Below are 14105 nucleotides of genomic sequence, written 5' to 3' on the forward strand. Positions count from 1 at the left end.
AAAGATCCTGACCGTTAACTTTAACTTGAAATGTCTAAAGTGAAACACAAACAATGTTGGTCCACCATAGATCCTATTAATTTTTTAATTTAAACCGTTTGATCTTTTGTTTAAAAGTATAACTATTGGATTATGCGTGTCTATTTTATCTTACAGTGAGTCAACAACAACTAATTAATTATCTCCTTCTTCATCTTCATCCTCACTCTTCTTCATCATCTTCAACATCACATTCATCAACACCATCATCATCTTCATATTTATTTTTTTTCCAGAACTCACGAAATCAAAATCTTCACTTTTATACTATGTCCATCTTCTTTATATTAACATCATTCATCTTCTTCAAATCAATCCTTATATGTACCAAAACCCCTAAATAAAACACCATAAATTCAAATACTCATCGGAAATTTTATTTTTGAAGAAATAAAAGGAATGGATGGCGTTGCTGTTGTTGTTAATGAAATTCAACAACAGCAACAATCAAAATTCAAACCCCTTTCTACAAACTCTTCTTCTTCTTCCATCTCTTTCTCTAACCATCAAAGGCAATCAACACCATCACCATCTTCCTCATTTTGCAGAAAATCCAGAAACAAACAAAAAAATCAAAACTCTCGAAACAAATTTCAACCACCATTAATCCATTAATGAGACATTTAAGAACAAATACTGAAAGTAAGAGTAGAAGGTCAAGTTAGAGTCAAACCCTCTAAATCAAAATCCTCCGAAAAACGCTTTCCAATTAACGCGGTGTAGATCTGCACCATACAAATCTTCATCTCTTGAAAGTAGGCATCCACTTCAAATCTAAACCAGAAGAAGAAATACAAAGTATGGTGGCTGGAAAAGCCCCTTACCGTGGCAGACGAAGAAAAGGGTCGACCAAAAAGCTGTTCCTTTCGTGAAATTAATTGGACCAATGGAAAGCCCTCGTCGAGAGGATAAAGAAAATGGTCTTACTTTTTTCGATCGGTGCACGTGGTGGTCAAAGCGACGTCAAGAATAGGGTGAGCGGCGGTGGTGATTTTTATGAGAAAAGAAGGAGCTGCATGCGAGAGAAGACAAGAAGCTCTAAACCTTTGTTTTTTTATTAATTTTGTTTTAGTATAGATATATATGTATATATCCCCTATCAAAAAAATTGTTGATATATATATTACAATAATGTTGATATAGATTGAGGAGGAAGAAGAAGAGAGAAGATGATGAAAAATAAAAAAAATTAGATGCTGACGGTTCACTATAGATATAATGGATATTCAATCGAACAGTTAAAATCAAATCAAAAAATGGCACAGTTACTTATTTGACGGAAAGGACGTTTTTGAATTTTGTTTAAGAAATTGAGGGACCCGATTGATGATTTTAAGACTTATGGGACCAAAACGAAAACGAAGAATTAGTTAAGGGACCAAAAGGTTAATTTAGCCTTTTTTTTTTATTGTTTAATGTTTTGTAGTAACAAAAAAAAAACTACATTCTTTTCATTAAAAAACTAAAAACTAAAAAAAAAAAAATGTGAATAAAACTACAATTTTCTTTGTGGCACATCGTATGGTTTAAATATGATAATTAAAAGCTTTATCAATTTATCATGGCACTTAAATAGTGTCCCTATTTAACTACATTAATATAGTATAATTTTTTTCTCAACTCTTATACATGAACACTCGTAATTCAATTTTTTATCCACTCCGTTGTGAATTCAGAACAAAATAAGACATTAATAAACTTAGATGTACAGAGCAAATATCAATAATAACTAATAAACAAAACAATCATAAGCAACACCAATAGATGTAGAACAAATGTAACAACCAAGTGTAAATCAAAACTACAAATGAACCAAATAACAACAAGCTAAAAAGAGTAGAGAATAGCACACCAAAATTTGTTCACTTAACAAGCTAAATGACCTATATTTAAAGGAGAGAGATTTTCACTTCCCTGTCAAAGAGTTCTTCACAAAAAGATACAATGAGTTACAAGAAATTTGATTCAATAAGCTCTCCAAGTGCAATCATAATTTCTAGTCTAGGTGTTTTCTAATTGTTTCTTAACTTTAAAATCTAATCCCAAAAGGAACTAACTCTTAACCTTTGATTTTCTAAGGATCTTATCTTTTAGTGTTCCAAGATTCACCCAGGTTGCTCATAAAATACTCAACCTATCATGTGTGTCCCAACTTATAAATCTCTCCCGTGAAGGCACCAACCCTTTCACAAGAACCTCTTCTTTTGGTTCTCAAATATTCAAAGACCCTCAATATGTAGTGTTTAAGTTCTCTAAAAGTTTCGTTACTTGAGATTCTCAACATTTCTCAACAAATGAGTCAAAAACTGCTTATATTGTGTCAAAATCCTGATTGCGCCGCGATTTCCAGGTTTCATACGCACTATTGTTGCTAGGGCAAAATCGTACACACTATTAAAAAATCAATTTCTACTATTTCTCTTTGTTGAAAAGTTGATTTTATCGGGAAAAAAATGATGTTTTACTCCAAAAAAATCTTCAATGCTGGAAAATCGATTTTTGTCATTTCAATTTCAAAAAACAGAATTTGTTCCACTATTCCAAAAATAATGCAAAAGGCCGCGGTTTTTGGTTCTATGTTTGTTTTCATGTTACATATTTTCTGTTTTATGTAACAAATTTTAAGTTTACTAGAAGGAACAAACACAATTTTCTAGTCTAAGGCAGTATGTTTGTAAATATTGTCTATATTTTTATACTCCAGTCGTCCAAACATTTTAAGGGTAAATTGCACTTATCTTCTTGAAGTGTTGTTAAATAGAACAAACACCTCCTCTAGTTTTTAAGTGAACATTGATTTTCCTAATTTTTCTATCAAATTAACAAACATTCCCTTGTCCTTTAACATTGTTTCCATTTGTCAAACATCTCAATTTCACGTAAACATGTCAAAAAGATTTCAAGTTCTTTTCTCCTCTATCGAAACATCTCATTGCACTCTTGCAATATAATCGCCGACCATTGATGGGTAGGATTGCAAGTGGTAAAGCCTCCTTCTTAGGGTTAGGGTTTATGCGAACCCTAGGGTTAGGGTCAGGCCCGGTTTTGAGGGGGTGCAAACAGCTCAACAGAGCTGGACCTCCCTCAGTCATGGGCCTCAATTTTTTTTTTTAATACCCACTAGTACTACTGCCCTCAAATTTTTTTTTTTAATACCCCCAGCCATTTTCTGTCCCCTTGTTTTAGCCTTTTAGGCCTATTAGAATTAGGTCCTCTTGCTTATGGTGTTAGGTGGGGGTTCCTCATGTATACGGTAGTCATTTTCACCTTTGGGTGTACCGCATATATACGACACCTTATATTTATCTTTTAAAAAATATAAATAGAACATTGCTTTTTTTTTTTAAAAAAAAAAACGTTTTAATTTTATCACTGACCTCTTTAGGTTGGGGTAGTTTTTTCATGTGTGGAACAGCTCTCCTCCACAACATATTGCATGTTTGCTTGGTGACTCTTTGTGCATTTTTATCCTTGGCACTCCTTGTGCCTTGGATGACAAATTGACAATATACTTCATTCGGTCACATTATAAACAAAACAACTATTGTTTTATATTAATTGAATATCTAATGTATTTGGTTTATAATATATATCAAATACATATGAACTTACAAACATTTGCGTATAAGAGTAAGTGATTGTACTTATATGTGTGCTTCTAATAACCTTAGTATACATAATGAATGGGCTATATTGTAAATTAAAATACTAGAAATCTTATAGGACTACCTATAGAAGCAAGGAAATCAAAAACTGTATTATTGTACTACTGCAAAAAAATATATATATATAGAAAATAAATAGTGGCTATTTCATTCCTTTCGTTTTGGGCCATAGAGTTGTATCTCTCTTCTATTCAGGAGTTGAACAGGTCTTGCATTCTTCTCTGCATGCTGCCATAGATAGAGTAGTTCACAAGTAAGTAATAATTTATTCCTCTCAAAACAAAACAAAAAAGTAAGTAATAATTTCATATATGCTTGAAGCTGGTTTCCAAGTTTTCTTTTCCAAAATGAAATTGCTCAATGTTATTGAATATACCTTTGTCTCTATATATAAATTGTTTCTATATTTTTAAGTTTTTTTTTTCACAAAATAATAAGTAAATTTCTAATATACATTTATCTTTCATTGGATCATATTCACTAATTTGCTATTTCTCTTCATTAAAAGGTCCAAAATAAAAAGAAATGGACGAACTATAATTTAATTTATTTGTGTTTATTTTGACAATGCAAATTATTAATGCAACAAAGCATGTTATAATACTTACATCATGGACAGCCTCTCTTAGTAACTCCAACTGCGCTCTTGAAACACTTCTTATCTGATGATCACGCAAATTCAAAGATTCAGTGAATCAAAAAAATTGGAAGACTTTTTATAACAATAAAAAAAGATATATACGTTTCTTTGTATATAATTAGCGTGCAGACAGACACTAGTGTGTTTGTCGACCCGATGTTCTTAATTGAAGATCATAGTCGGCTTCCATCATGACGAAAATCAAATTTGAAGTTTTTGTAGAAAACCTAATATTTAAGATCGGAGGGAATATAGAGTAAAAAAAAAATTGAATAATACCTTTTTATTAATAGTCCAAATGACACCTTCAGTGCAAGGAGGAACAGTAAGGGAGCCTATGTATCTATAGTACTTCTTGCCACCCAACTTGATTTCTGAAGGATCAAACACCCCAATGCTCCTTTCAACTTCATTATCCATCATGGTTTTTATGTATTTGGACAACTGAAACCATTGAAAATAGGATTATTCACATAAATAAATTCAAAGTCCTAATTAATTACTCATCATCCATGTATCTTAATTGTTTTAATTTCTTTGGTTTGGATCAACAAAAAAAAAAAATATTGTTACCTTGCTGAGAAGACGATCTGGTCGACCGATTTTATACATTAGCCCAATAACAGCTAACTTACTCTTCCCGTTTACTTTTGCACTTTCATGAACCATGTGTAGCTCAAGGTCATACCTAATATTTAAGTCCAAGATAAATTAATGAAATTAATTTTTAAATTCCTAGGTGTTAAAATAATATATGTTGGCCCGTTTGCAATATTTATAATTTGATGAATTTAATAACAAGACACCCTATATTTTTCAAAACAAAAAGTGAACTAAACCCCAACACTGTGATATGAAATAATTTTCACTAACATTTAATTATTTATAACCATAATATCGTGTGTCCTCGTGAGTTTAACTCAGTGTTAGCCGATATTTGTGAAAATGCTATCATTTAATGCAGTCAAGGGTTTGACCTAAAGAAGATGGACTTAGCTTTGTAAAGAAATCTATCGAAAAATATATCTTCAGCAAGAATCGAAGAAGCCGGTTTTAATTCGATGGATAAGAGAAGTTAATCAAGGCGCCTTCAAACTGTGTGGATAAGATCAAAGACAGCAACGGCTAGTTTCAATTTTTAAATCGAATAGTTATGATTAGGCAGTTATAGGATTATTTGTATAAATAGAAGTTTTTCTTAAGAAAAACAGGTCACAATTCAATAATACAAAAAACTTACACTCAATACTGTCCGTATGGAAGCGACAAACGAGTCACAAGTTGTAAAGTATGAATATGTGCACCAATTTTCATTAAGTCTTTACAAATTCAATACAGTTCTTTGAACATCTTTGCAATTTTACTTAATCTTTTTGAAGCATTTTTCCTTTGTTATTATTTCTACAGCATTTCGATTGGGTTCAACGCAGTCGAATTCAGTCATTTACATTTTGTTCTTGTCTTTTACTTTATCAAAATACTTTACGAACAAGTATTACGTTTACATTCATACCACAAAAGCACAATATGCTCCTAAGATTTACTGGTTGATCTTGCAAGTAAACTTCATTGAAACCAGCGATTGTTTACCAAAAATCAGTGTAAACACTCAGTTGATAGGAGCGATACATAATATATACAAGATACAAAGTTCAAACTTCAGTCACCACCAAAAAAAACCATAATATCGTGTAAAAAACATTATTTAAAAAAGAATAGGAGATTATTTTCAAAAATATTTGTTCAAAATAATTAAATACCGTTTACCTTTTTGTAATTTGCTACTGAAAAACTATTTCTAATTTAAGTTCATGTGTCATTGTGAGTTAAAGAAAATTCATATGTAATTGTGTACAAGAAAAACAATCACCACCAAAAGATATTAGACACCAAAAAAAAAAATGTATAAGTAAAATAATTCTTGAATTGAGTAAACAACCAAAATGGGTCCTCTCTTTGTATGTCATTCTCGAATTAGACCATAACTCTATTAATATTTCAAATTAATTTCTGTCTTTGTCAAAAGTTTCTTAGGTCTCTGTCTTTATGTTTTAGTCATATGACGAGGGACCTAATTGAAAAACTTTTTATAAGGACATAGATTAATGTTGAATATTAATGGAATCGATGAGTAATTTGATAATGACTTATAAAGACAAAGACAGGATAATGGTTTACTCTTCTTGAATTCATATGATCATCTAAACATGTGGTGTAAATTTTCACATTAAAATTATTGAAGCATGTTATATACGCTTGTTTAAAAGAAAGGTCTTGTTGACGATTATCTCCGTATCACTCTTTAAGGATTTCAAAAGAAGAATGAAAGTATAAAATCAAATGAAAAATATGGATATTTGGAAGCAAGACAAACCTCCTGCCATTGATGGTGTGTTCAGAAGGTGCGTGCCAATGACATTGATGCAGAAAAAACTCTGTGCCATTGATATTTATTGATCCAGCATCTTCCTTCCATTTCACCTGCATCATTTATTATAAAGAGATTCTAAAGTTTAGTCAAATTTTAAGATACCAACTTACTACAGTCATTTGTGTCGCATTAACTTAATAACAATTCGCCTAATTAGAGCATTCACAACAAAAGGTTTGTTCATTTCTTTAAAACCAACTAAATAGGCACACTATTGTAATGTCAAACAAATGGTGTCTATTCAGAAGATTGTATTTTGAAGGATGATATCTCTATTCACTTTTAAGTTACTAGTATTACCCTAATGTTGAGTTACCTACCAATAGTTATTTCTAGAGAAATGATATTTGTACAATCATTTTGCTATAATTTTTTGACAATTTTCTCTCTCATACTCACATTATGTTGTTATCTTTTATCTTCCTTTTTCTCTCTCCATTGTTTATGACCAATCAAAAGAGAGAAAAACAAAATTGTCATTAAATGGATGTACAAATATCATTGTTCTTATGAGAGTTTCTATGGTGCAGTCAGGAAACTGATTTTTTTGGAAAAGTTAATTATGATCTTAATGTTTGATTCTTTTTTAAATTGTTGATTACTGATTAATGATCAATATTAATTCATCTAGTAATACTTGCAACATCTTGGACTTACATATACTATTTTATCGTTTGCATCTTTAACATGCAAACAGAGTTGATGAAATTATATGATAGTCTTAAGTGTTCCTCTTTGTGGGGTATTATACTTAAAACAAGGTAGGATAAAATTAGATTAAGTGTAGTCTTGTTAATCTGATGAATTGATAATATTATCGGAACTGAACTTTTGATGTCACTATACAAACAGTGGAGTGTTACTCACTATATTTTTAAAGTTATAGTGTTAACTTCACTAAAAAAAATCATTTTCATAACTTCACCGTAGAATTTTTCCTAACTCTTATTTCTATCATAAAGTTATGCTAATATTTTAATACTAGTCCTCCTTGTTACCGTCTAGTAGTTCGGTTGCATTGCATAGATATTTTATATAGAATCCTAGATTGAACCTAGATCAGCATATTTCCCCCTTTTAATACATCTCCCTATGGCTCTCTTCTTTTTAAACTCGATCGCTTAAATTAGATAACATAGAGATGTATTTGTTTTCCTAACATATGTAATATTGAAAAGAAAAAAAAAATTGAAAGGATATGTATTATTGAAAATTAACTTCCCTACTATTACTAATTAACGATTTAATAGATTGACATCTAAATAATCTACTACTTCCTCTGATCTTATTTACAAGGATCAATAAATATTGATGTTTGGCTCAAAATTTTGATTAAATAGATAAATTTATGTTGACTCTAATATTTTTTAAATATAAGATCGAAAGGGATACCTTTTATAGATGCATTTAATCAAATCACTGTTTTGATTTAAAAAAATAAAAAATAAATCACTGTTATGTTGATAAATTTTAAGATATCTTTAAAAGTGGTTTATAGCTGATAGAGTAATGATACATAGACACCCTTTATTCCCATACACCCTTGTACACCCCATGCATTAGGAAGAGAGAAGAGGAGAGAAAAGAGAAAGTGTGCTTGTGCGGGGTCCACGTGATTACGTGTCAGATTTTTGTGTGGGTGTCAAAAGGTGTATTGCCACCTAAGGATGTCTATGTATCATTACTCATAGCTGATATGACTTGATATGCATGCAGACCCATTTTTTTTGGAAGTACAGTTCAACTAAGTTCGGCATTCAAAAATGATGGCCTCTAAAAAAAATATTATTGCCGAAAAGGAAAAAAGGCATGTTCCATGTTTCTATTTTTAAGTAAAAAAACATGTTCTATGTTTCTATTTTTAAGTAAAAAACATGTCCTTAGTAAAAAAATTGTTAATTTTAATTTTAGTGGTTAATAATCATTATACCATGTTATTTTCAATTTAAATAAAAGATTGTTTTTTTAAAATTGTTTTTTTTATTAGAGGTTTATTTTTACTATTAGGAACGGCATTTAATTTCATAGTAACGGCATGTATGCATGTCTGATGTAGTTTTACATCATCACATACAAAAAGAAAACATTTAAAATTAATTAATTTTTTTTTAAGGATTTAAAATTAATTAATTAAAAATTGTAATATTATTTCCACACACATTAAAAATAACCACCGATAGGGGGTGTTGGGGACAATGACGCGTTTGTTGCTAGCTGCCAACTATTTAAGGTCCACTATCTAACTTTTTTTTTTCTTTTTCCAAGTCAACTATCCAAAACAAATTATGTATCCAAAACAAAACTCATCTAGTTGATTTTTTTCTCAAATCTCAACATAAGTAAATTGATATTTTGAAAATACTTATGAGATAAATTCAACATCATCTCATATATATATTATCATTTGTCTTTATATCTTACTAGAATAATATGGTCAAAAGTGTTATCTAAATAGTACATATGGTGAAACATTGTCAACTTATACATATTTCTAAAATTCATGACATACATTATGTGACATGTTATTTTTTAAAACACCAAAAATTTGATGTTAAATAATTATTTCTGTAAGATATATCTGGGTTTTCAAACCAGAGATTAAATATTCGGGTTTTCTTTCTATTATTTAAAACAACCATACAATATTCAAACAATAAAAGTTTTTGTCTCATTCAATCAATAAAAAAAGAAACAAATTTAAGTGTAGATTTAGATCAGAGAAAGAATTTTAGATGCATTAAACAGAGGAAAAAAATATGCAGATCATAATGATGAAATGAATGATTTTCTGGGTTGATTAAATACCTCAATATCATGACCTCTATTTTTAATAGTAGCATTGTGGGGTTTATAGTGCCTCTTTAATTTTCCTAACTTTGGCACAACCTTCACTCTATGGCTTGACATATCAATTGGAGATTGCATTTTCCCATCTTTACATGTTGCCCATTCCTTCTTGATTTTACCCCAATGTGAGGGGCCTATTTTGCTATCTTTTGTGTAATCAAATTCATGCTCATCCTCTACACAAATATATAGATCAAATTACTAAAATTATACAACAACAACAAAAAAATACACAAAGATTTATGGAAAAATATAATAGTGATCTTGCTTACCAACTTCTTGTGCTATTGTCCATGTTGTTGAAAGGATTAGGATAGTTGCTAGTAATAATAGATTTGGAAGGAATATTTTGAGTATTTTTTGGTGCTTCATGTTTGATTTGGACTTGGAGGAAAGTTTGAATGATGAAAGTAGAAGATGATGAAAGAGGGTGATTATCTTAATGGAAGAGAAAAATAAGGAAGGGTATTTTATAGAAGGGTTAGTGGTAATAAAAAAAATGCATTAACTCCTATATGTAATTGCAAAGAAAGTTCTTGTAATATTTGGTGAGTGGAATTAGGTAAAAGTGTGAAACTCCCTAGGTAACTCAAAATTGAATTTGAATCCTTTCTGTCCTTTGTTTATTCATATTTATTCTCTTGTTTGTCCATTTTGATGTGTAAACACGGAATCTGCATATGTCTTGACAAATGGAGAAAACAAAATGATGGCAGGTTGTCCATTTTATTATTGTTTAATAAAAAAATGTTCAACGGGCCATTGATAAATAACATAAAATAAAAATGTTCAACAAAACGAGAAGAATTTTGTTATTTTATTATGATATTAAGTGAATACACACACATTAAAGTACATTATTGAGATATTCTAGAAATCACTTTGTAGTGGTAAAAAAAAAAATCACTTTATAGGGTTTCATCTGTCACTTTAATCATTCATCAATTTTCTAAATAGAGTAAAGCCATCAAACTTTAAAATCACCTAAATAAAATCCGACTAACATACTCGTTGAAGACGTTAGGGCTGACTTTACCATAGATGTTGTTTGGAAATATCGATTCGGACATGCTTCTTTCAATCTTGAATATTATTTTTTTTAAAAAAGATAAATTAGCATTAGAGAAAATCGAATCTGAGACCTTGAAGAGGAGCACACTCTCAGGTTCCAAGTCAATATCATCCGACCAACCCAAGTGGGTTCAATCTTAAATATTATTATTGGATATTAACAACAACAAAAAATGTCAAACAACGTAAATGTTTCTGATTCATTGCACCTCAAAATCCACTATCTGAAAATAAAAAATAATAAAATAATAAAACTTCAAATAAAAAGGTTAAAATTTGTAATATATACAACAGTTGGATTAAAAAAGTTTATAAAATAATATTGTTCGGTCAAAAGTTTATAAATGCATGTATAAAACTCGCATGCATCTATAAAACATACATGAAATACAACATCAAATAACTCACATGCATTTATAAAACATCAGATAACAACAGTTAGATTAAAAAGTTGTTCAAACAACTGGTTACTCACATGCATTTATAAAGCTCGCAATCAGATTAAACGTATATATGATATAGATATTGATTATCTCTATTTAATTTTCGGTGAATCTAAAATTATTTAATATGTCATTATGATGTGATAAGATTAATGTTAATTAATTTAATAAAGTTGATACATAAATTCATGTTAGGCTAACGACTTTTACCTCATGAACAAAATTGACTTTGATACTTACCGAAAACGAGAATTAATATACCAATAATATTAAGAGTCAATGTAAAATGGCATTAGTTGTTTGATACAGTGCCGGCTCAATATATCTGTAGGTTTAAAGCGATTTTTAAATTGTTGTCTTTTAAGTGTGTTACGAGAGAAACATAAAATTTATAAACACTAAATGTGTAAGTTTATTTGAGATATGTCGAACACTAAGTATGGGTATCGTTCTTAGTCAGAGTTCGATTATTGATTCATTTGATTGTGAGAATCTAACTCCTTCTATTATACTCAACTTCATTAACGGAAGAACGTTTGTGAACAGAAAAATCTAAAATATATATAGTCAATAAGGACATTCTTCAACGTCGTGGTGTTATTGATCATGCCTCTACATTGTGTGTGTCAGGGTGTGGATCATTTTTACATTGTAATTTTTTTCGATCAGTTTGGCACTTTATTTATAGGTGGGTTGGTGTATCAACGGCTGTTCCGTTTTATGTGCCGGACCATTTTAATCAATTCACTTTCAGTGGTGGTATCTCCAAGGTGCACCGCTCTATTATTCAGGTCATCTGGTTCGGTACGGTGTGAGAAATCTGGAATGAAGGAAATAACAGGCAATTCAATTATAAAGTTAGCTCGGTTACTCAGGTGGTAGAAACGATTAAGTCTCTTGCTTTTACGTGGTTGAAGGCAAAATTTGTTTCTCTTCCCTTCAATTACCATGGGTGGTGGCTTAGTCTGTTTGTCATTCTGGGAATAGGCTAGTGTTTTTTCTTCTCCTGTTTTAATCTTGTACAGGTTCCTTTGTAAATATTGTTTTGACTTTGTTGTCTTCTCCTTAGTACATCTTGTGTCAGGGAAGACACTTTTTTAGGTAATATATTACATTTTAACCTCTTCAAAAAAAAATATAGTTACCTTTCCAATCAGACTTACAGCATGAATTACAAGTTTACAACTCTCCAATTAACTACCACATGAGCTAGGTGCAAAAATGCTTAAGGAATTTGATTTACGAAAATATATTTAAAGTAAAAAATATTCGAAGACCTAGTATGAGACCTAAAAAATTTAGGGCCTAAAGTCCTTTCTTTAATGAAAATTGTTGTTCACACATGAGTTTAAGCTGAAACACATCGGTAAATGACCAAAATACTCCTCGGTGGTTAACTGCCGCTGGTTTCACCATTCATCGTCAGTTAAGTGCCGCCAGTTTTTTGAAATCTTCGGCAGTTAACTGTTGATGCGTTGTTCAATCATATTATAACAACCAGCTACTCCCTTACTCATTATTTCAACATCAACTTACATACCACTTCCATCTAAACCCCTAAATCCAATATATTTTTCACCCAATCTTGCTCCAAAGTAATTGAAGCATCAATCCTAAGAGGTATCAACACACTTTTGACGTTAAAAAGAAACACGTAATAAGCATTTTAATCCATTCATTTTTTGCTAATTTTTGGGTTTTTGCTGTCAGTTTTCGTAGAACATTGACATGGGAGCATCGACAGTTAACTACCGATGAAAAGTTGCAAAAAAAAAAAAAAAGCGCTTGCTACTGCCACTTTTTCAACAAACAAAAAAAATTAAGTATTTTTTTATTTTATTTTATTTTATTTTGTTTTAATTCATTATGCAATTGATGTTTATGCATTAGTTAGTTGTTAATTCATAGTTTTGTGTTGTTTATTTATAGCAATGGTTGAGAAGGCGGATGATGATCTGGGAGAGACAAAACGAATTTCTGTCGAAAATTTCGGAGATGTCAAACTGCCTAAGGTTAAGACCAAACCAAATATTGATGGAGTTTCCATTCATGTTGAAGTTTCATTATTTTTTTCGAAGAAGTTAAATGGAAAGATAGGGATGACTTGGTTGGTTAATTGAGTACGTTGTTAAGCAAATAAGGCTGAATTTTAAATTATGATACAAAGATTCAATTTGATCAATCTAATGTTGCAACTAGTGTGTGAAAGTAGTGGCGCTCACAAAGTGCTGGAAAATGTGGGTGTATGATCAAATCAAGGAAAATGATTAATATTGCAAAAGGTGATTCACAAATATTTCACGAATGACATGAGACCCACTTATATTCTTTAATTCATTCAGTTTCTCGCTTTAAATGATGAGTTTCGTCTTTCACATGTTATTTCTCGCCTTCTATACGGCCACAAAACCACAACTGTTGAATTCACAACTTCAACTCACCGTCAATGATTTCATGAAACCAGCCAATTGCCTATAAAACTGGTCTCACTTATCGATGATTTTATTGCTGACAATGAAAGTGAGCTATGGTGGTGGCGGAAACCATAGCTAACTTTTGTTGCCAAAATAATAAAATCATTGAGAGGTGAACAAGTTATATCATCAGTCTAACATAGTTATATGTTATATGCAGCTTCATAAGCATTGATAAAAGCTTCAGAGAGTGGGTCTTTAGCAACATGACAGTGGCGATGGGTTTTTTACTCGAGGAATGCTAGCAATTCAACAGTCACTTTTTAACACTCTCTCTGACACTCATTCTTTTATTGGTTGAAATTAAGATATGTCCCACCAATTTGTGTGAGTTTAATTTTTAAAGTGTAAACCCACAATGATTTGAACTAATAAGAAAGTGAATTTGAGAGAGAGTGTTCAAAAGAGAATGTTGCTAGCATTTCTACTTTTGAGGAGGAGGACACACGTTGTCCTTATTTTCTTTTTCTATTTCTATTTAATAAATAGTAGAAT

General features: G+C 30.6%; 1 protein-coding gene across 1 annotated transcript; it reads right to left on the reverse strand.

Annotated features, from left to right (window-relative positions):
• Positions 1-3568: 3568 nt before the first annotated feature.
• Positions 3569-10239, reverse strand: LOC25483945 (alpha carbonic anhydrase 7). The gene is made up of 7 exons (XM_013612667.3): positions 9895-10239; positions 9581-9798; positions 6719-6825; positions 4918-5032; positions 4624-4788; positions 4313-4366; positions 3569-3932 (listed from the first exon to the last, which is right to left on the reverse strand). Exons 1-7 carry the CDS (start codon positions 9992-9994, stop codon positions 3852-3854), a joined length of 840 nt encoding a protein of 279 aa, XP_013468121.1. The 5' UTR covers positions 9995-10239; the 3' UTR covers positions 3569-3851.
• Between the last annotated feature and the right edge of the window lie 3866 nt (positions 10240-14105).

Source organism: Medicago truncatula, chromosome 1 (genome assembly GCF_003473485.1).
Source record: "Medicago truncatula cultivar Jemalong A17 chromosome 1, MtrunA17r5.0-ANR, whole genome shotgun sequence".
In the NCBI taxonomy this organism is placed as follows: domain Eukaryota; kingdom Viridiplantae; phylum Streptophyta; class Magnoliopsida; order Fabales; family Fabaceae; genus Medicago; species Medicago truncatula.